Source organism: Rhopalosiphum padi, chromosome 1 (assembly GCF_020882245.1).
Source record: "Rhopalosiphum padi isolate XX-2018 chromosome 1, ASM2088224v1, whole genome shotgun sequence".
Lineage (NCBI taxonomy): Eukaryota > Metazoa > Arthropoda > Insecta > Hemiptera > Aphididae > Rhopalosiphum > Rhopalosiphum padi.
This window is the reverse complement of record NC_083597.1, coordinates 78,316,943-78,341,088: the sequence shown is the minus strand read 5'-3', so window position 1 is coordinate 78,341,088 and position 24,146 is coordinate 78,316,943. Positions and strand designations below refer to the sequence as shown.

Here is a 24,146-nt window from a genome sequence, read left to right as displayed (position 1 = left end):
ATCGATGATTAAAGTTCTCCTAAAAAGTTATGAAAAATAATTTCAATTATATAATATTTTGTTATGATGAACGAATTGATCAATTTGATTCGTGATTAGTGCGGCTGTGCTGAGTGTGCTGACTGCTAAAGCCAAACAGTAAAATTATTAAAGAATTTTAATTGTCAACAACAGTTATCAATATTATTACTTATCGGTTGTCACTTATCAGATCACGAGTTTAAACTTTAAACTACGGAATACAAAAAAATCATTTATTCTGTGTTTGAACTTATAAAACTAAAACGTAAATACTAATAAATTATAAATATGTAATTATTTCCTGTAAAGTTATAAGTATTAAAATAAAAATTAACTAATAATATAACTTTTCCACATGGATTTTATTCATAAATAATTTATACTATTGCAAATTGCTACAGTTCAATTTAATAATCTGGTTGGCGATATTATATATTAAATAAATAAGTTATTGAAATATTTTGAAGGTAGGTCATATATTCATATATATTCTTTTTTGTTTAATTTGAGATTACTTCTTTGTTGGTACCTTTAATAAAAAAAATATATATATTAACAAATTTTAAATTTTGTACAATTTATTTAAAATAACTTATAAATTAGGTATATTTGTGTACAAGTAAATATGAAAATTAATATAAATAGTTTATATAATTAATAATATAATATGTTTATACAAGTTATTACATTTCAGTATTCAAACTTTCCATAGGTATTTATATTAACTTGATAAGTATATTATTTAATAAATAATACAATTTTTGCATTTTGGGCGTAATAGTTTGTGTTTATTGTTGACAAAAATATTAAAATATCTAATTTCAAATAATTTGCTTTTATGAAAGTTTTATATTTTTTATTTTAATTGTTCAAAAACTACTGCAAATATTTAAAAACATTTCTTAGTGACAACTTATATGGTCATGTAAAATCACCATACTTTAAATATAGAAAGATATAAAATAAAAATATTAAATCTATTAGATTCTGTTCAGAAAAATATAAAATATAATCATAAAAATATGAATTGATTAGAAGTGTTGGAAGCTAAGGCTTAGATGGGAACGAGAAAACATTTATTAATTATCTTAATTCTAAAAATTATCTTATTTAATAGCATTTTTTAAATTTTATTTCAGTTAGATTAGTCTCCAAATAAAGGTGTTAAAATATATTTTTATTAAATATTTGTAGTAACTTATTTAATAATTATTAGTTATAATTGAATTTATTTGTAACACTAATCTAATATAATATGTATAATATATTTTTTTTAAGTTTTATAAATTAATAGGTATCAGTATCATTGATGAATCCTAAATAACATTTTCAATATTATTATTTAAATGCTAGATTGTAATTAAACCATTTATAAGTAATATAAATAAATATTATTACTTAGTTGTCATAAATGTATGTTTATGATATAATTATAACAGTTTTTTTTTTTTAATAATATGAACATCCTGTATTTAAATCAAGTATACTTAAATTATTCAATAATCAATTAGGTTATAACTATGATATTTCATTATATTGGGTGTGGCAATCATTTAATATTTACTCAAACAATCATACATTGTCTTCTACTACTACTTATATTATTTAATTTTTATAAACTACCTATTAAAAAAATATATTTTTTTTTTATACAATTATAATAGATGGCTCAATCTCACAACACAGTTATTATCATAGGAGCAGGTGTAGCTGGAATTGCAGCTGCTACTAAATTATTAAAGAATAACTTCAAGAATTTCATCATATTGGAAGCAGAAAACCGTATCGGTGGTCGCATTCAAACTTTACCCTTTGGCGGTAATTATAATTGATTAATTAAATTTAAAATTAAATATGTTACATTAAGAAAGTTATAAATTTATTTTATTTATTTAATATAATTTTATACGAGTCCAATAATTGTATTTTATTATTTTATATATAAGTACTTTGTATTCTAGTAAAACATATGTTGTCTGTAGTTTATTATGCACATCTAAAACAGTCAAGTTAAATTGTATTATATTTATATGATTATATTTTAATATGTTAACATTTAAAATAATATTCATACTAAAAAAATATGGATAAATGGGAACCGCTATGCTGTAATTATATATCATTGTATGTGATAAACAATTCTGAGTGGAGATAGTTCATCAGCACATTCGCGCAAATCATCATTAAATCCTGGGGGTGCTTAAGCCCCAACAATAATTACTCATCACAGACCCGTGAGTTGCTTGAGTGCCAACCTCACACTCCCTATTACTCTCAATAAGTGTTCTATGTATTAAAATTTAAAATAATAAGTTAATTTAAAAAAATAAATAATAAATTTAATAAATACAAATTTTGATATCAGTCATTTATAAGTTATAACAAAAAAAAAAAACACTTAACTAAAAATAAATTAACATGTTTATCGTTTATGTAATGTACAATATATTATGTACTTTAAATATATTTTGACAATAATTAACTATAATTATTTTCTTTATCATTTTAATCTTACATAAACCAACATACTTCTACCACAGAATTATTCTGTACTTCCATAATCATATTAGTTACTAGTTAATATCGGACAATTTCGGACAATTCCTTATCACTACTACAAATATCATCTTCACACTACTGTAGATTTATACATCAATAAATTATTAATTATAGTAGGTATAATGGAAAACAATGAAAAAATAATTGGGTGGTGCTAATTTGTATTTTGGGGGTGCTTGTCACCCTTGGGATTTATGCCAATGCATCAGCCACCAAATATATTTCACAATATATTTATTGATGTATACATTTGGTAAAGAAATTGATTTTACTATTAGTAATACCACATAGATTGAATTAATTTTTGCTGAAAACAATGCATTTTAGTATGAACTACTTATGAAGAACTTTTAATTACATTTTCAAAACATAGTTATAAAATTGAATATTTTAAAAATGTTCAACTGCAAAATAAATTGGAAATGTTTGTAGTTTTTATGAATTTTTCAAAATTTGAATTTCAGTAATATTTTTACATATTTGTAACTATGCAAAAACCACTAATGAAGAACCTTGCATTACATTTTTGATCATTTTTACCAAGCCAATAATTTGTATCGACTTTTATAAAAAAAAAAAAAACTAAAATAAATTGAAGTTTTCAAATGTTTATAAATTACTCAAGAAGACCAGAAATATTTTGAAAGTTTATCAAGTATAGAAAGTAATCATATAAACTTTTGGTTTAATTTCATTAGTCTTTATTTAAATACAACAAAATCAAACATTCTTCAAGGAGAAATAGTTATTTACGGGTGATATGGTGAATATGCAATGTCATAAATTTCAAATTCTTAAAATAATTAATTTTACTTTAAGATAAAGTATTCCGGTAAAATTTTTAAATCTAATAACTTATGAAGAATCTATCATATTACATTTTTTAATTTTAGGTATAAAACTAAAAATGTGTATAATTTTCTAACTACAAGATAATTTGAACATTTTGAAGATTTTACTGATTTCATTAAAATTTTAAATTTAAACATTATAAAAAAATATTATGACAATGTATTTTAAATATTTTTAATTGGTACATGAACAACTTATGATAAACCTTGTACTAAATTTCCAAGCATTTTTACTAAACAAATAATTTTTTTTCAACATATTTAAAAAAAAAAACTAAAAATTTTAAATTTTCATTACTAACTTAAAAAGAGTTGAAATATTTTGAAAATGTTTTTATTTGTAAAAAATGATAATACAAACATTTAGTGAAAGTTTCAAGCATCTACTACAGTTTTAGTGGTACGCCAAAAACCAAAATCAATTTACGTAAAAATGCTAGTTTTATCTTAATCTTTTTTTCCTCTGTTAGGTATTTTGAAAAAAACATTAGACATTTTTAATTTTGATCTATTTAAAATACTAACTCCATCCAATTTTCTATCCAAAACCACCTTCAATATTGAAAATTAAAGCCTTTTTTCAACTAATTTTTGTGTATACAGATACAAAAAATTTAAAAAAACATACATTATTGTAAAATCAATGCATTCATCATTCCACTCCTAATATAAAAATTAATAATTTCTATAATTGCTTAAAATCAAAGGTCTACTCAGAAATTTAGTTAGGTCACCTTTGCCACGATATCGGCAAAGCCCTCGTTGATCGATAAGACAAACTCGTTAAGGCCATAAAATCACTGCAAGTTCCGCTGAAAAAAATATTTAATCTAAATAATGTTATCAAACATAGCATTATCGATTATAATGATTCTATAAGCTATTTCCTAGAAAGTTCATTGAACATTACCAATTTCCTTACCTACCAAAATACACCTCGCCCAATGTGATCTTATTTCACATTAAAAAATGAAAAAGCTCCAGGTCATGATCTCATTTTGGCCCCATTTTTAAAGAAACTTCCACTTACAACAATTAATTTTCAATCTTGTATATTTAACTCTATGTTCTGGTTTTCTTACATGCCATCAATATGGCAACATGCAGAAATAATCATTATTTATAAATCCATCAAACCTCCGAAAACCAATCTTGATATTGCCCAATCAGTCTTCTCTCAGTTTAAGACAAACTACTCAAAAAAATACTTCTAAAAAGAATACTAAAAATTGCCAAAGATAATAAAATCATTCTTGATTTCCAGTTTTGTTTTAAAGCCAAACATTCAACTAACCACAAGTTGCACAGAGTTGTCGACCATATTTCCTTAGCACTCTGAAATAAATCATTATGACTTAAAATATTCCTAAACATTGCGCAGAGAATTTTGACCGCATTTGGCATTCCGTACTTTTATACAAACTAAAATATTATCTATTCCCACCGTTCTACTTATTAATCAAATTTTACTTAAGTCAACACACATTTGTTATCAAAATCAATGGTGTCTATTATAATATGTACTCCTTCTCCAAACTGCAATGTCTGGTGTTCCCCATCATAAAGCAAACATATACTTCTAGGTACATTTGCTGACGTTACAGCTATTCTTATACTACTGATACAGATCTTTTCCAAGCATCTCTCAAAATTCAAAACCATGCTTAATAACTATTTCCACAAATGAAAGTCCGAGTTAACCCTTATAAGTCAACCCAAGTTATCTTTACTTTGTGACTCATCGATTGTTCCTCAACCTCTATCAACGGCCACCCGAAATTCCAGTTGTTACTCAAATAAAATATCTGAGCTTAATTCTTGACAGATATTGACTCGGGACTCCATTTACTTGCCAAACGGTAAGTGCTCAATCTACATCTTCATTTACTCAGACCTTTATTCCGCTCTAAACTATATTTAAAAACAAAACCTAAGATCTACATTACTCTCCGAGACTATTGTACTCAAACGTATTCTACGGTATTTAACTTTGGGGCTCATCTTAGCCTACTAAGACAATAGGTACAAATATTCTAGTCGATATGCTTATGGTTATAGTTAATTTAAAGAGCACCTTGGTTACCAATGACTCCTTACATAAAGACCTTTGCGTCCCAACATTAAGGATACTTGCTTCTCTTACCTACAAAAAAATCACAAAACATTCAACACCCACACTAATCCACTAATCAATAATCTAGCTTCCATACAAATTCCCAACAACCCACCTCGACACTAAAAATAACTGGTTAGAGATCTACTTTTTATTAACAATTAAAATTGCATCCAGAGTGACGTCAATGGGCGTCTTTCCCTCTCCTAACGGGCTGTCCGGCTGTTGAACTAGTATCATTATCTCATTTGCTTATTGTATAGACAATAATTTTAAATAAACCCTTTTTTCAAAAAAAAGTTGAAAAAAACTGTCTAAAAATTACTGAAATGAGTATCAATTTAACATATTCTTTGAAATTATTATAGGATTTTCATTAATATTATATAGAGAGCTTTAATTTTATAAAAATTATGTAATTTTAAATTCATACGTCTTACCATTTCTGATCCATCATTATTAAATCATAAAGATAAGATAATAATTAATCATAACACAAATAGGTAGTCTAAGAGTATGAATTGTACAGTGAATTCATTGAACATTGTACTTCTATGAATTACTCATAATTTATTTTTAATTAATTATGTTGTATACAGTTAAATTTTATTAAAGCCCAAAACAATTTGTTATGCAAAACATAAAACATAAAGTTTAATAATTTTAATAAATCATATTATTATATAAAAAAAGATTTAGTGTATAGCTCATTGTACAAATTGTATTGTTATTTATTTCAAAAAACTATTGTAATTGAAATTTAAAGTAATATAAAATTATTTGACTGCCTTACTTAATTTTTTCAATACCTATACCTATACCAGTAGCGTACTAAGGGGGGGGGGGTCTAAGTATGCTCTAGTAATTCAGGTCTAAGTATGCCACTGACCTATACCATTTAAAGGTTTAATCTAGTTAATTAATCAACATAATTTTCCCAGTTATATAATCTTCCTTGTGACTAAAAATTTGTCGTTTAGTTAAATTGTTGAAGAAAAATGTATGAATAAAAAATAATAAAATAAATTTTAATATATAAAAATAACCTACTTAATAAAACTAAATACTTTTCAGTTTAGTTATAGCTATAAATTATAGATTATAATAATTCCTGATCTCATCTCTGAGGTAGACGTTAAAATAAATAACCAAGGAAAAAAAACCACGAAAATAAAAACCAAATTTTTATATTTTGCTATATTATGTCATATTTAATTAGACATAAGTTTTAATTTTCTGATCAAACAGCATATACTTATAGGTACTTATACTATAAAATTAATAAATAAAAGGAAATAAATTAAATTAAATTAGGATTTAGGAAAGCAACTCGTGTGCGAGCAAAAGTCCGTTTTGAAAAAAGTTGGACAAAAAGTCTGGATAGGTTATACGTTTTAAAAAATTATAAGATTCATAATGTGATCAGTTGAATAAAGTAAAAATAATAATAAAAAATATAAGTTATCAATATCTTATTGTATGGCAGTTAAAAAGTTGTCAATGTATACCATTATCATAATCTTCACATAATTTTTTAATTGAATTTGTATTTTTTTGTATACCGTTTTTCGTTGTTTCCATTGTGGTACTCTTAGTTGAATTTGGGCTAGCTTTGTTTCATCAGCTGCCACTTCTAATCATATTTTAACGATAATAGTCCAACTTGTTGGATGTGTTTGTTCTACTAGTTTACTAAACTATGATTCCATTCTTCGGTTGAATTATCTATACGTTCTTCATCATTTAAAGTTGAAATGTTGAATTGTGTACATTCCATATATTTGGTGGAAAAATAGGTGGGCAATTTCTTAAGACTATTTTGTTATTTTCATTTCTAACTTACCTGTACTTGCCATTACCATATGTTGTATCAAAATAATTTAAGAAAGTTTCAGTCTCCTCAGGAACAATGTTTTTTAAATTTACCATACCATCTTTGACATTTCTGACAGGTAAAAATTCCAAACCATCCAATTTTCCACAAAATTACTTATGGCTATATACTTATACACATGTTATGGTCATATATAGAACAACGATATAAGATAGAAGATGTTAATTGAATGATGTTACCTACATTTTCTCAACACAGAAATACTACTCCCAAAACATAGTATAACAAAGTTAAGCTAGTTTTTATATATTTTTAAATATAAAAAATATAAATATATTTTTTAATTCTACAAAATTTACAAATTTGGTTACAAAAGTATTCAACATATAGAACACCTGGATAGTTGGATTATTGATCTAAATTTTTAATTAGAAAATTAAAACTTATAACATAAAATATGAAATAATGTAGCAAAATATAAAATTTTGGTTTTTATTTTCATGGTTTTTTTTTCATGATTCCATTTCTGAATGTAGCTATTGATACAGTACAATAAGAACAGCATACAATTTATAAAATATATATTTTTTTTTGTATAATAATATACATATAATTACTTTTTAATTCAATATTATCATTACATTTTTTTTTTTTTTTGTACTTTTTTAGATGGACACATTGAACTAGGAGCACAATGGATTCATGGAGAAGAAGGGAATGTAGTATTTAAAATGGCAACTGCTCAAAATTTAGTATCTGATAAAAGAGAAACAATTCAGCAATTTACTAATTCTACTTTTGTAACATCATCGGGTAGAGAAATAAAATCTAACCATCTACGGGAATACATAAATGTAGCTTATTCTGTATTGGATGATAGCCCAAAAGACGATTTAGAACGTTTTATGTCGTTAGGGGAGCTTTTTCAAAAAAGGTAATAATTATTATTTCATGAATATTGTTTTGTTATAAATATAGATATGTTTTTATATTTTTATAGAATTGAAAATGTGTTAGTTGACACTGAAGAATTACCATTAAAACAATTTATTAATTGGTGCCAACATTTTCAAAATTCTTATAATGGAAGTGATAGTTGGTTTGAAGCATCTGCAATTAATATAGATACTTATAAATCATGTCCGGGTTATCCTGCAATTAGTTGGAAATCTAAGGGATATTCAACTGTAATAGATTTATTGCAGGCATGTACATTTTACCTTCCTCAACGTTTTTAAAAATATTTTTTTTAGATTTTGAACAGAACAATAGTTAAAATTTTCATTAGTATAAGCTTTTTATGAATTTTTTTATCTCTGTATTTTAAATAATATTTTCTACATTCATACATTTTATTATATTCTTAGGAATGATTGTGTTATGTAACAGTTACGAGGTATTAAAGTTGACTAAATGTGTGAATAGTATGATTTACAAAATGCAATTTACTTAGTTGTTTGAACAACTGTGTTATTAATGGTTTCTTTCTAATATTTTAGGAAAAGTTTAATGATGAAGTAGAGTATCTACATATTAAAGATAAAGTAATATTTGGAAAAGAAGTTGTAAAAATATATTGGTCTGGTGATCAGGCAGAAGTATTATGTGCTGATAACAGCCGTTTTCAAGCACAATGTATTTTAACTACAATGAGCCTTGGTGTTTTAAAAAATTTATGTAATGAATTATTTGAACCTGATCTTCCTGAATATAAATTAAAAGCTATACAAGTAATGGAAACTTTTTTGATTTCTTATACTGTAAAATAATTTTAATTATGATTGTTTTTAGAATTTAGGTATTGGAACAGTAGATAAATTATTTTTGAAATTTCCATATTCATGGTGGTCAGAAAACAACACAGGATTCAGTTTTTTGTGGTCAAATGACGATCGTGAAAATTTCATTAAAGAAAATAAAGTATGTAATTATTATTTAATATAATATTTAATCATATTTTAAGCTATTCACTTATAATGTTAAAATGTCTACTTATTTTTAGTAATTTTATACAGATATTTGTATAGTGAAGTATTTTAATTAACTTAAAAATATTTCCATCAATTAAAATAAAATAATTGTTTATTAATTAGAAATATAATTTATAAACGTAATCTGCATAAGCATACAAGCTGTGTGACATATAAGTACACGGAACTTATTATGTTATTTCTGAAAATGCTATACTGCGGAGTGCGGACTTTCTTATATTATATTGTGTTTCCATTCTTTTTTTCCTAAACTATAAAAATAAATAGAAGTAATTGTAGAAGTCCTACAATTTTGTCAATGTCCTTATACATGATTTTCGAATGTGGATGTTGTTTTCATTTTTACAAATAGATAAACCAAAAAATGAAAGTGACATTCTTTTTAATACATTGAGCAGGTTACCTCAAAAGTACTTACAATAATTATATAATAAACAGCTTTTTAATAAATTCATTTGTAACTAATTCAATTACATTAATGATTCAATTACGTTATTTTCACTGAATTACAAATTAGAAATGATAATGTGACAGATACTATTAGCCTAATAGTCTATGCCTCTATGTTCAATCACTTATATAACATGTTTACATCTTACTGAGGTTAAATCCTTGGTGACATTTTAATAATAATTTGTATTGTAAACATACTTATTTAAATTCTTAGTAGTAAGTTTGAATTAATTTTTGAGTCCATAGCCTGCATAAAAACATAATTACGTGTTTGTTTTGACTACATCTTTCATATAAATATAATACTTTTTAAATTATATTATTCTATGAATTTCTTACAATTATTAATTATTTTATTAATATATTTTTAATTCAGAGACGTGGCTGGGATTATCTATGTGATGTATTTGGTTTTTATATTTGTGATAATTGTCCAAATACACTGCTTGGATGGATAGTTGGTCCTGCTGCGAGAAACATGGAACGCAAATCTTTAGATGAGATAAAAATTGGATTGATGTATTTATTGAATAAATTTTTGGGAGACAAATACACTATACCATTTCCCGACTTAGTGACTAGGTAAAAATATATTATATTGATTACTAATAAAACATGATGTTATATATATATTATAAATAGCTACTTTTAAACAAATTTTTAATTAATATTTTTGTTTTTCTATGTTATTTTAATATTACTATTGTAATATTATTGCATTTAATAAATAATACTGAAAACTACCTACTTAAGATCTCAATGGGGTTCCAATAGTCACTTCTATGGTTCATATTCTTTTCATTCTATGAATACTGATAAAGAAGGAAAGGCCAATTGTCAATTAGCAGAACCTCTAATTAATTCCAATGGTAAAAATGTATGTGACCCATGAAATATTATAGTTTTATATGTATATGTATACTGTGTATAAACAGAAATACGGCACACTTGATCAATTATTACCTTGTAAATATTTTTCAATTCTGTTTGTGAGATGTTAAACTAGACTAATAGATCATAAATTTCCATGACTTATAATTTTTTTAACTCATGAGTCATGACCACATTCAATAAAACTTCACTTTTTGAATGACAAGACTTCCATTTTAAATATCAATTTTTCAAAGTAATTTTGTTCTATCAACTTGTAATCTAAACCCAAAATTGGTGACATTAGAACTATATATAATTTTTTTTTAAAGGTATTAAATTTCAATTTTTTTTTATTTAGTTGTACATATTTTTTGTTCTAAGCACCATATGATAGTATAGATTTATTATTAAAGTAATATAAATTTAGAATTTTATTTTCCGAAAATACATGGTTTTATAATACATTTTGTAATTTCATAATGTGTAATAATAAAATAAAAAAATAATTCATAAATAGTAAATAATTTATTACTTTAATAATAAATGTATAATGTATCAATGGGGCTCAGAACAAAAATATGTACTACTAAAAACAAAATATTAAATCTATCTCTAATTTTGCCAAATTTAGGTTTAAAATACAAGTTGATAGTTCATGATTACTTGAAAAAAATTAAAAAATGAGTTGTGTTGTGCATCATGGTAAGTACATGAGTTAAAAAATTGTAAGTCATAGAAATTCATGATCCATTAGTCAAGTTAAACGTCCCTCAAACAGAATTGAAAAATATTTAAAGGGGAAAGAGTGAAAAAGTGTAGGTACCCTATTTCCGCGGACACACAGTATATTTAAGAAAAATACTATTTATTAATGTTTTTTTTAGATTTTGCTGTTTGGTGGTGAAGCTACACATAGTTCTTACTTTTCAACTGTACATGGAGCAATTGAATCTGGTTGGCGTGAAGCAGATAGAATATTGGAACAATTTTCAGAATAAATATTAGGATTTAGAATAACATAAATTTAACAATACTTGTTATAGTTCTTATATTTCATTACTAAAAAACAATATATTATTGTATTGGTAAGATTTTAATTATTAGTTATAATATAACTTTTCCATGAATGTTGATTATAATAAATTATATATATATATTACAAATTCTAAATTAATTAATGCTGATTATTTTCCAATTATTGTCTTTGTTACTTATTCACTTTTTAACTCAATGTTATAATATTAATTTAATAATATTATAATTTTTTATCTAACTCAGAGCTGTTCCATACGGTAATTTATTTTGTTTATGATCCAATCGAATGTTAAACTTGCATAGTCATGTAACATATATAATATTTTCTTAAGAGCTCTATACCCATTGACAAGTCTTTCATTATTTTCGGACACATTTTGATTATTAAATTGGTTTCCTATGTTTTCTTTCTGTTTATCAGTATATATCTGTGTATCGTCATATGGTTTTGATACAAATTCATTATTGCTGATTGATTGATCTTGGGTATTCTCATTTGTTCTGTCTAGAGTTTCATAAATATCAGTAGGTTTATTTTTAATATTAAAAGACTCTGATTCCCACGCATCATAATTTTGATATTTTTGATTGTCTTCATTGGTATTGATGAAATATTCAGAATTATAATAATTATTTTCTGTCAATTCATCCTCAGATAATTGTGGTATTGTAGAGATTGCACTATTTATTGTTAAAGGTGGATTTACTCGGACTCCATTAATTATTATATTATTTGTTGGTATTAAAGGAGTACTATGATTTGGTTCTCCCAAATATTCTTTACTGTTATGACCATCTTTTTCTTCTACTACTGCTTCTTTATAATCTTCTTCATAATCATCTCCTTCTTCATAATCATCTCCTTCTTCATAATCATCCCCTTCTTCAAATAAGTTGAATCCTCGAATGTAATTTTCCTTTTCATATATATTTATTAATAACTTTGTCATTATATTAAAAATAAAATTACTCTCTCCTAGGACTTACTTGTTTCACAGTTTCTGGTACTGTAAGTTTAGAAGTTGGAGAGTTTTGTAAAGGTGTACTTGTCTAAAATTTGTTAGAACTATCATTAATTTTCATTGAAAGTGTTTGTTTACTTTTATATGTACTTACCATAGTTTTACTATTTTTTAAAGGTTCTTCAATATCTTCATCTTCTATTTCTTCTACTACTTCCTCTTCATCATAATCATCTCCTTCTTCAAGTTTGTCAAATCCTTGATGATTGACATTTTCCTTTTAAGATATATTTATTAATAACTTTGTCATTATATTAAAAATAAAATTACTCTCTCCTAGGACTTACTTGTTTCACAATTTCTGGTACTGTAAGTTTAGAAGTTGGAGAGTTTTGTAAAGGTGTACTTGTCTAAAATTTGTTAGAACTATCATTAATTTTCATTGAAAGTGTTTGTTTACTTTTATATATACTTACCATAGTTTTACTATTTTTTAAAGGTTCTTCAATATCTTCATCTTCTATTTCTTCTACTACTTCCTCTTCATCATAATCATCTCCTTCTTCAAGTTTGTCAAATCCTTGATGATTGACATTTTCCTTTTAAGATATATTTATTAATAACTTTGTCATTATATTAAAAATAAAATTACTCTCTCCTAGGACTTACTTGTTTCACAATTTCTGGTACTGTAAGTTTAGAAGTTGGAGAGTTTTGTAAAGGTGTACTTGTCTAAAATTTGTTAGAACTATCATTAATTTTCATTGAAAGTGTTTGTTTACTTTTATATATACTTACCATAGTTTTACTATTTTTTAAAGGTTCTTCAATATCTTCATCTTCTATTTCTTCTACTACTTCCTCTTCATCATAATCATCTCCTTCTTCAAGTTTGTCAAATCCTTGATGATTGACATTTTCCTTTTAAGATATATTTATTAATAACTTTGTCATTATATTAAAAATAAAATTACTCTCTCCTAGGACTTACTTGTTTCACAATTTCTGGTACTGTAAGTTTAGAAGTTGGAGAGTTGTGTAAAGGTGTACTTGTCTAAAATTTGTTAGAACTATCATTAATTTTCATTGAAAGTGTTTGTTTACTTTTTTATGTACTTGCCACAGTTTTACTATTTTTTAAAGGTTCTTTAATATCTCCATTTTCTATTTCTTCTTCTACTTCCTCTTCATCATAATCATCTCCTTCTTCAAGTTTGTCAAATCCTTGATGATTGAAATTTTCCTTTTAAGATATTTTTATTAACTAACTAATAGACATTCTTAGAGCTACATTAATCTAGATGCAAAAGGAGCATTTGCTCCAGTCACTCAGGACAATAAATAAAAAAAAAAAAATAGATGCTGCAATAACGTTTTATAAATAATTTTTTTTTTACCAGTTTTATTATTGTGACATTTTTAAAAAATAATTTATAAATATAAATCATAACACTCATCAACTTTATATTTTGATTTAGAAACATATTTTGAAGAAATATTAATACAATTATCTATAATTTTAATACTTGTAATTTTGATGACTTAAGTAAATTTCTATCTCAATTAGATTTTACATCAAATTTTCATAAATTTAGCTTGGAAAGTGCTGTTAATAAGTTTTATAAAATTATTTTCCACTCATTCAATATCTATGTACTAAAAATTAAAATTAATCCATGTTTTAAACATAACGTTTCCTGGTCAAATCCTTTTTTAAGAAATTGTATTAATTTTAAAAAGATAGCACATAAACAATTTAAATTAACAAACTTTCAAGACGATTATTCTATTTTTTCCAAACTTCGTAGAAAATGTAAAAATCTGTCGCAAATAGCCCATTCAATTTAAATTATTAAAATCGAAAACAACATAAATAAGAACATGAAATCTTTTTGGAAATATATTCAGTCATTAAAATCGAATAAATCTAATATTCCTACAGCTGTTTTTCTACTTTCTAGATAATGTTACGTCAAATAATATTCCGGATTTTACTACTTAATGCAAATTATTTTTCTTCGGTTAGGTTGTTGATAATCTTAACATAAATTTAAATGATTTTCCAATTCTAAATAATATAAATCTTAATCTAAATACATGGCACATTTCAGGATTTGAAATTGAAGATATTCTGAGTACACTTAATAATAAATCCGGTGTGGTGCCGGATGGGATCCCTCCCTCATTTTTAAAATCATGCATATTTCCTTTGATAAAGCCACTAGTCACTACATTATTTATTTAATTTATCGCTTTCTAGTAATCTTTCCTGATTGTAGGAAAAATCTTTTATTACAATTTAAAAATCAGGCGATAAAAATAATATATGTAGTTATAGACCAATATCAAAATTATCACTTATAAGTTATAACCATTAATAAAGAAACAATAAATAATAATAATAATAATTAAGATATATGATACATGATATATCTTAATTCATGCTTACACTTAACATCTTTGAAGCTCTAATGACCAAGAAACTTGTTATGTTATATTATTATCTAATTACAAAAGTCCTTGCCAATATAGTTTTCAACTAAAACATTTTACTCTTATTAATCTCTTAAGTTATCAAACTCAGATTCCACAATCATTTGAAAATTGCCAGCAGATCGATGCTATATCATACAGACTTTCAGAAAACGTTCGACAAAGTAAATCATGTTATTCTTTTACACAAATTAAAATCACTTGGTTTTAGTGGAACATTTCTATTATAGATATCATCTTATCTCTCTAATCGGTTTCAGATTGTAAAGTTGTTTTTTTATACTTCACATGAGTTTTCTGTAACCTTCAGTGTCCCTCAAGGTTCACATTTAGGCTCTTTATTGTTTTTAATTTTCATTAACAACCTACCTCAATTATTTAATAATCCCATAAAAATCTTGCTTTACGCTGACGATGCTAAAATTTATTGTCCATTTAATTCTATTGCAGACTCTGAACAGTTTGAACTATTAGTTATTAATACTTATTACAGATAAACTTAAATTTACTTTTTGCCTGGTGTAACACTAACCTACCGCTAAATATTACTAAATGACAGGTTATTTCCTTTACTCGCTCCAAAAATCCAATTATTTTTAAATATAAAATCTACAATAATATACTAAATAGAGTTCATGTTATGAAAGATCTGGGTATTCATTTTGAACACGATTTGTCATTTAATATCCTTTCTTTAACTTCCACTATTCAAAATTCTGCCTCCGCATGCCTCAAGAAACCACCCTTCACCCCGGAAAAATACTAATATTCATGCCCATATTATGCTCTTACTTGCTGAAGAACGCAGAACCAGAACCCAATGGCATTGATTCAATTGCCCATCGGATAAAGCAACGTTTAATTATTTGAAATATAAACTGAACAAATATATTCAAAAACACAAAAACGAAAGTTATCACAATTATATCCAAAATCTTTCTACTAAACACTCGTTTTTATGGAAGGCCACTAAAAAATTAATCCAACACAAACTACCACCCCCCCCCCACGTTATGCCTAACAACTCGTGGACCACCTCTGACTCCATTAAAACCAACATTTTCGCCGAACACTTAGCTAACGTTTTTAAACCACATAATATCATCCCAAATAAAACTCATACTCTTTAAATATTACTCGATTTCTTGAGTCTCCTTTTCCTATGGCCCTCCCTGCCAAGCACACTAGCCCAGGTGAAATTCAATACATCAACCGCAAACTCCCAACCATAAAAGCCCCTGGTCATGACCTAATAAGCAACTTAGTTGTCAAACACCTCCCTGACAAATCTATCATTCTACCAGTACTCATTTTCAACTCTACGTTTCGTTTATCCTACTTTCCTACAGCCTGGAAGCACTCAAACATAACCCTAATTCCAAAACCGAACAAACCTCCTGATATCCCATCTTCCTATAGACCAATCTCTCTCATCCCCACGTTCGCTAATATATTTGAAAAAATACCCCTTTAAAAGGCTACTTCCACGATCCAAAAAATCCAACATCATCCCAAACCAACAATTTGGATTCAGGTCCAAGCACTCCACCATTCACCAACTCCACCGCACTGTCGACTTAATATCTACTAGCATGGAATTAAAACTCTACTGCGCGGCTGTACTCCTTGACGTGGCTCAGGTCCCTTGCTACCTTCTTTTAAAATCATACCTCGAAAATCGCACCTCCTGTGTTCGCGTAAATAAAAGCTACTTGTCAAATTTCCAAATACTAGCTGGAGTCCCTCAAGAAAGTGATATAGCTCCCTTCCTATACTCTATATTCGCCCACGACACTCCGATTTCCCCACATACAACACTGGGTACTTACGCTGACGACACGATAATCTTGACCTCCAATAATGACCCTCAGGTAGTATCTCAATGGCTACAAAACCATCTTAACTCTATTCAATTATGGTCAAACCACTGGAAGATTAAAATAAACGAAGCAAAATCATCCGTTTATCACGTTCTCTCTTAGACCATGTGACTGCCCCTCTGTATCGTTCAATAACAACCAAATTCCAATCACCCCGACAATAAAATACCTAGGTTTGACATTCGACAGACGCCTAACATAGACCTAACAACTTAAAAACAAAAGAAAACAGTCAACCCCAGACTCCACTTGCTCCACCCACTTCTAAGATCTAAGACAGCAATCAGTAATAAACTCCTAATAAACAAAGCCATCATCAGACCTGTTTGGTCCTACGGCATCCAGATATGGGGCTCTGCCAAATCCTCCAACAGGAGAACAATTCAAGCATTCCAGTCAATCTGTCTGTGACAAATTGCCTCTGCTCCTTGGTACATCACAAATAATAATCTACACAAAGATCTAAGTATTCCGCTGCTCTCTCAACTAACCAAGTCCCACTACGTCTCCTTTTACTCCAAGCTAATCCAACACAATAATCTTATAGTATAAAACGCCTATCTTCTCTTACAATCCCCGATAAGAAACGTCTTAAACATTCCTGGCCTAGAGATCTGTGTGAATTTAATCTGTCGGGTGGCACTACTGAATGCCCTCGCTTATCTGTCAGTCTCGCCATGTAATATCTATGTCAAAATAACTTATTGTACAGAAATGTTGCATAGATTGTAATTATATTTAAAAATATTAATCACGAAAGTATTAAATAAATCTTACAAGATGCTAGGTTTCATCATATTTCTCTAGAAGTAAAGAATTATTTATTATTATTTTTTATTATTCCCTACTATCTAAAAAAATTTGGTGCTGATTCATTTTTCCCACGCGCGTTAAATATAGCTAGCAACATCTCCTCTTCTTTAGATTCATTAGATTTTTTTTTTCATCTACTCATGATAGATTTAAATACTATGCAGTATGCTATGTTATTTTTAAAAGATAGTGAAATATAAGCTAATTTTAATTTTAATTTTATGTAAACTTCATGTACCTATGTATTTTTTGTCAATTAATTTATTGTAATATTTTTTTTATTTATATTGTTTCTTTTTAATGTTCATACACAATTATATATTATTATAAAGGACCTAGGGCCGTTTATAAATAAATAAATAAAAACAATTTAAATGCATATTTCCCATCAGAAGGCAAATTGTCATTTGCTTCCTTATAAAAAACACTTATTACATTATTTTTTTTTTTTAATAAAGTTACCTTAAATAGATAAAAAAAATTAAGAATATTTTATGTATTCTGCATTTCTACCTCCTTTAAATGCAAGTTTGAAAAATCATTTTCTATCTTAAAAATTTTAAAAATTGTTTAAGGTTATTAACTACCGACAAGGACTACATAATCAAAGAGCTTTCAGAACTAGGTTTTCAAGTCATAAACATCACAAACGTTCTCCAAAAATCTACTAAAACTCCACTGCCTCTTTTTTTCATCGACCTCGTACAGTCCCAGTCTAATCAAGAAATCTTCAATCTAAATTCTCTCTGCTTCTCCAAGATCAAAGTAGAAGCACCCTACACTAAAAAGGAAATTCCCCAATGCCAGCGTTGCCAGTCCTACGGACACACCCGTAGTTACTGCAACCATACCCCAAGATGCGTTCGCTGTGGTGACACCCACGATTCTTCCAAGTGCCAAAAACCTCGAAATGATCCAGCCAAATGCGCACTCTGTGGAGGCTCACATCCTGCTAACTACAGGGGTTGTCAGTCATACAAGGATATCTTCAAACACAGAAAATTAATTTCAAATTCTAATTCAAACTTCAGAACCAGCCACACGCATACTGTCAATGTAAATTCAAATTTCACCGAAAATCTCGCATCGCCTAAACATTTTCCTCCCCTTCCCAACTCAAATTCATCTCAACATCACCCAGCAACTCAGAAGGAACCGGACCAATCATCGACGAATAACCTCTCCGTCTACCTCTCCTCATTTGTCAATGAGCTAAAATCAGTAATCAACCCACTAATCTCACTCGTCACTACCCTCATAGAAAAACTCATACTCAACGATGGCCGCCGTTAATAACTACAGTCACCCACTCTCAATCTTATTGTGGAACGCTAACGGAATTCTAAATAACATCAACGAACTTCAACTCACCCTTACTGAAAATAGAATCGATATCGCAATGATATCAGAAACTCATCTCACCCAGAAAAACTTCCTCAACATCCAAGGCTTCGAAGCACTCAGAGCTTGTCTCGCGCAGAATACCCCATTCTCCCTTCCCCCCTCATACTTCAGATAAACTCCAAATCACCGCTACTTCCATAGCTCTTAACTCAATTCCAATCTCATTTGCTTCTGCTTACCTTCCCCCAGGATGCCAATTTCCTGAAAACGAACTAACATCCTTCATATTCTCCATCAATCACACATTCGTCATTGGAGCCTACTTCAATGCTAAGCACCTAAACTGGGGCTCTAGATATACCAATACAAGAGGCCGTTCCCTTTTTAGGGTCATATCCTCCTCGCACGCCAAAACTATCACTACGGATGCTCCTACATACTGGCCTACACATTCTAACAGGACCCGGAAATTCTCGACTTCTTTCTGTCAAACCTGCCAAATCACCTCACAACTCAAACAACCAACCTCAATGATCCCGCCTCAGACCACACTCCTGTTCTATTGCAAATCAATACCCACGCCCCGATTAAGCCCAGTTTTAAACAAATAAATTGGCCCAACTTCCGCAATATCTTATCAAACAATACTAATCTAAACATAAAATTAAAAACTAAAGAAGACATTGATCTGGCAATCACCTCCCTTACTGAAAACATTCTTCTTGCAAAAAACAACTCACTTTACCCTACGTCAAACACGATAAGCTCCAATCATGTAACACCTGAAATAAGTCAACTCATCATTGAAAAACGTCGAGCCCGCAACAAATGGCAGCACTCCCACTACCCAGAATATCGGCATATTTACAACTCTCTTTCAAACAAACTTAAAAAACTTCTCAAGAAACATAAAAATGCTCTTTACGAATCACACTTATCATCGCTATCACCAAATAATGGTTCCCTATGGAGAAAAACAAAATCCCTACTCAGACACAAGACAATATTCCCTCCTCTTCAACGTCAAAACCGCAACCTCGCTGTCTCTGCTCAAGATAAGGCCGAACTATTAGCTCCACATTTTTCCAACGTTTTCAAACCACACACTATCCTCCCGGACAACTCTCATCTAGATCAAGTGAACAATTGTATCAACTCACCACTTCCAATGTTTCTACCCGCCAAACACACCACCCCTAATGAGATCTATTCAATTATAAAATCACTCAAGATCAACAAATCACCAGGCCATGATCAGATAAGTAATTTAATGGTCAAAAATTTTCCGGCCAAAACAATCATTCAACTTACCCATATTTACAATGCCACCCTTCGTCTTTCATACTTCCCTTTAACCTGGAAGTCAGCAATTATTATTCCAATCCTAAAACCCAGCAAACCTCCTGACAAAGCTGACTCATACAGGCCAATCAGTCTGCTACCAGTGCTCGGAAAAATTTTGGAAAAAATACTCCTCAAAAGACTATTCAAAATTTCTAACGAACAAAATGCGTTACCAGACTTCCAATTTGGTTTTCGCCCAAAACACGCCACTTTCTACCAACTTCATCGTGTTGTCGACTTAATCGCCTCCTCCCTCGAAACGAAGAAATACTGTTCCGCAGTATTCCTTGACGTCGCCCAAGCGTTTGACTCGATCTGGCACACTGGCCTGCTTTACAAATTAAAAAAAATCTATCCTGCGCCATACTATCTCTTACTTAAGTCATATATCGAAAACAGGTCATTCAATGTTAAAATAGAATCCACCCTTTCCAACTCTTACGATATACTGGCTGGTGTACCTCAAGGAAGCGACATTGCCCCGTTTCTGTACATCATATTTACAGCCGACATTCCGACCACAGAAAACACCTTAATGGGTACATATGCAGACGACACTGCCATTCCTGCCGCTAACTCCGATCCACACATTTGCTCCCACCATCTCCAAAACCACCTCAACATGCTTTCAAAGTGGTGTAACGCATGGAAAATCAAAGTAAACGAATTAAAATCTACACATGTCACCTTCACCCTCAGACCTAAGGACTGTCCTGAAGTCTCTTTCAACAATTCAGTAATCCCCCACTCAAGAGAAGCCAAATACCTCGGCCTGCTACTCGACAGGAGACTCACCTGGGGCCCTCATCTAAAAAACAAAAGGAAACAGCTAAACTTCCTCCTACACGTCATCAGACCTCTCTTCAAATCAAACATGAACCTGTCCAACAGATTACTTTTATATAAAAGTCTCCTCCAACCAATATATTCATATGGAGTCGCCCTCTGGGGCACTGCCAAACCATCAAACCTTCGGACAATCCAAGCTTTCCAATCTATATGTCTTCGCATGGTCGCCAAAGCACCCTGGTATGTCACAAACGCCGCTTTTCATCAAGACCTCAAAGTACAATCCATCAACCACACAGCAATCACATTCTACTCAAGACTTCACCGCAAAATGCAAGGCCACTCCAACAAATTAATATCCAATCTTCATTCAAAACATCTTCCCGGCAACCCCACTCGCCGACTTAACAGAAATTGGTCGAGAGACCGTATCCAAAATACTTTACTTACTTAATTAGATTTAAGACCCACTAAAAGGTAGCTCAACTGTGAGCTTTCCTTCACTGCCCTATCACTGTCATCCCTCCTCCAATTTACTCATTGTACATAACTTGTATAGATTGTAAATATTCAATAAACGCTATTTTTTTAAAAAAAAAAAAAGGTTATTAACTAACGAACAAATTTCAAATGTATTGTTGTTATGCATTGAATAGGTATAATATAATATTTGAAATTAATTTGGTTAAAGGTATGAAGAAGGAATAAGTAAATAAGTACCTAATACATTAATTTATTATAATGAAATCCAAGAAAAAATATATTTTATTAGTAATTACAGAATAATTTCATATTTTATTTTTGAGTAACTTTAACATAATAAACTACTTTTAATTATAAATTATAAAATTATAAACCTATTATTATTATTATTACAGAATGCCTCGTTAAAATTGACTTGCGTATTGATTATAATATATACATTTCGATTTAAAAATTTTTGTGGAACTATTTATAATAGGGAATCATTTAAGATTGTATATTAATGCATTTAAAATACATTACTATAGGTATTATAAGTTTTTTATGTTTTTTGTAGGAAGAAAAAATTGTTTGATCCAAGACCATATTCATTCTTAATTTATCTCTGGACATTCTATTACAAATATAATTATTTTACCTAAAAATGTCTTTTTTTATATGTGTTGATGATATAGTTAAAACTTAAAATAAAACTTACTTTTTTTATATTTTGTAAAAATGTAAGTTCTGAAGGTGTTGGTGGTGTTGGAGGTGTTAGAGGTGCTGAGAGTACTGGTGGTACTGTAGTAAGTGCTGGAGGTGCTGGTGATACTGCAGGAGGTAATTTGGGTGATGGAAGTGCTGGTGGACTAGGAATATTAAAAGGAATAACAGGATTAACTTTGAAATTCCCCAAAACCGGATGCTAAAAAAATTAAATATACATATTTAAAAAAAAGTTGAATTATATTATATTAACAACATTTGAATTTTTTGAACCTATAAGTTTATACAGATAAATTTGGCAATTCATACAAGTTTAAAATTATTTAGGTATTTTATAATATTTAAAATACACTTACATGACTTCTAATAGGTTGATTTTGAACTAAAATATTTTTAGATTGAACTGGACTATTTTTCACATTTAAAGATATAGGTTTAGGTGGTTTAAGTATAGCCGCTGATAAATTATCCTAAACAAAGCATTATAATCAATAAAAATCAGTAAAATATGAAATATAAAATGTATTAGAAGGAATTGAACTAATTTTATTTTTTACTTCAATAATACTAAATTCAATAAAAATGAGTTAAAATAAAAGATACATATAATTAACTATTTTGTTAGAATAAACCATTAATGATAATTTGAGAATTAAAATAGAAATTAGAAAATATATTCAAGAACTTGCCAAAAAATATGCAAGAAGCACAACTATTAAAATTTTGGAATACATTTTCATGGTTTTTTAAAATGTTCATTTATGACTTGCTTTTTATAGATGTTATACAATAATTTACTGACAATTTGTTAGTACTATATATAACACTATAACACACATTCTGCCATATTTTTTTTTGTTTTTCATGTATTAACTTATACAGTACAATATTTTAGACAAAACATAAACATTTCAAAAAAAAAAAAAAAATCATAAAAGCGGAATGATTATTCACCTAGTTATTTAAACATATGCCCATTAAATAAACATGTTTTATTCTTTTAAATAATACATTTAAATAGCAGGTATATAAATTGTTTTTATTCAATGAGATTTTAACAAAAATTATTATATCTCAACTATTCACAATATAACACAATAAATTTTATATTAATTATTAATGATAGAAAAGAAAAAACACAGTTAAAATTTAGACAGTAACATTGTTAAACCACTAAACCAGTCAGACGTACAGTGATATAAATATAACAGACCAGCTATATTCTTATCTGCTATAATAATCATGCTGAGTTTAAATTTGTTCATTCCAATTTTTAATACCTACCTATTTTCTAAATGATCACAAAATTTTAAATTACCAAAAATATATTTTAAGGATAGATTAATAAAAATGCTTTGAATGTCCTATACAGGTAGTCCCCATGCATAGCCCTCAATGGCCTCAACTCATAGCTAGATAAGTACTTACCTAGTCCTAGTACCTACTTTTGGTTATTAAAATGTATTTTATATCATAAAATTAGTAGTGCAACCAAAAATATTTTTGAGATAAGTTACAATAAGTATTGAAAAATATATTAATCTATTATATACAATATGCATTACATCAATTTCCTAAGGTATAGTGTAATAATTACACTCAG

At 28.2% G+C, this 24,146-nt stretch overlaps 2 protein-coding genes across 6 annotated transcripts; one reads left to right on the top strand and one right to left on the bottom strand.

Moving 5' to 3' along the window:
* Positions 1–7: 7 nt before the first annotated feature.
* LOC132931725 (spermine oxidase-like) lies at positions 8–11,865 on the top strand. Of its 2 annotated transcripts, none has more exons than XM_060997684.1 (9): positions 8–286; positions 1,686–1,839; positions 8,048–8,312; positions 8,379–8,583; positions 8,878–9,108; positions 9,170–9,298; positions 10,199–10,404; positions 10,576–10,699; positions 11,580–11,865. In XM_060997684.1, the coding sequence occupies exons 2-9, from the start codon at positions 1,686–1,688 to the stop codon at positions 11,691–11,693; spliced, it is 1,428 nt and encodes a 475-aa protein (XP_060853667.1). In that variant the 5' UTR covers positions 8–286; the 3' UTR covers positions 11,694–11,865. The 2 variants fall into 2 exon arrangements, with proteins under 2 accessions (XP_060853667.1, XP_060853666.1); XM_060997683.1 differs by lacking the exon at positions 8–286 and adding an exon at positions 294–488.
* Positions 11,727–23,360, bottom strand: LOC132931724 (uncharacterized protein DDB_G0283697-like). 4 transcript variants are annotated; one of them, XM_060997678.1, is made up of 12 exons: positions 23,233–23,359; positions 22,900–23,013; positions 22,536–22,742; positions 13,813–13,935; positions 13,684–13,746; positions 13,491–13,613; positions 13,362–13,424; positions 13,169–13,291; positions 13,040–13,102; positions 12,847–12,969; positions 12,718–12,780; positions 11,727–12,647 (listed from the first exon to the last, which is right to left on the bottom strand). In XM_060997678.1, the coding sequence occupies exons 1-12, from the start codon at positions 23,281–23,283 to the stop codon at positions 11,970–11,972; spliced, it is 1,794 nt and encodes a 597-aa protein (XP_060853661.1). In that variant the 5' UTR covers positions 23,284–23,359; the 3' UTR covers positions 11,727–11,969. The 4 variants fall into 4 exon arrangements, with proteins under 4 accessions (XP_060853661.1, XP_060853665.1, XP_060853664.1 ...); XM_060997682.1 differs by lacking the exons at positions 12,718–12,780; positions 12,847–12,969 and having other exon boundaries at positions 23,233–23,360; XM_060997681.1 differs by lacking the exons at positions 13,491–13,613; positions 13,684–13,746.
* Between the last annotated feature and the right edge of the window lie 786 nt (positions 23,361–24,146).

What these genes read in the sequence shown, in the direction of transcription:
- LOC132931725 (XM_060997684.1), top strand. Translation starts at nt 1,686, where the DNA reads ATGGCTCAATCTCACAACACAGTTATTATCATAGGAGCAGGTGTAGCT. An exon ending in ATTTCATTAAAGAAAATAAA is followed by an intron (nt 9,299 to 10,198) that starts GTATGTAATTAT and finishes TTTTTAATTCAG; the next exon opens with AGACGTGGCTGGGATTATCT. An exon ending in TTTCCCGACTTAGTGACTAG is followed by an intron (nt 10,405 to 10,575) that starts GTAAAAATATAT and finishes TACCTACTTAAG; the next exon opens with ATCTCAATGGGGTTCCAATA.
- LOC132931724 (XM_060997678.1), bottom strand. Translation starts at nt 23,283, where the DNA reads ATGAAAATGTATTCCAAAATTTTAATAGTTGTGCTTCTTGCATATTTT. An exon ending in TAAAAAATAGTAAAACTATG is followed by an intron (nt 13,103 to 13,168) that starts GTAAGTATATAT and finishes AACAAATTTTAG; the next exon opens with ACAAGTACACCTTTACAAAA. An exon ending in TAAAAAATAGTAAAACTATG is followed by an intron (nt 12,781 to 12,846) that starts GTAAGTACATAT and finishes AACAAATTTTAG; the next exon opens with ACAAGTACACCTTTACAAAA.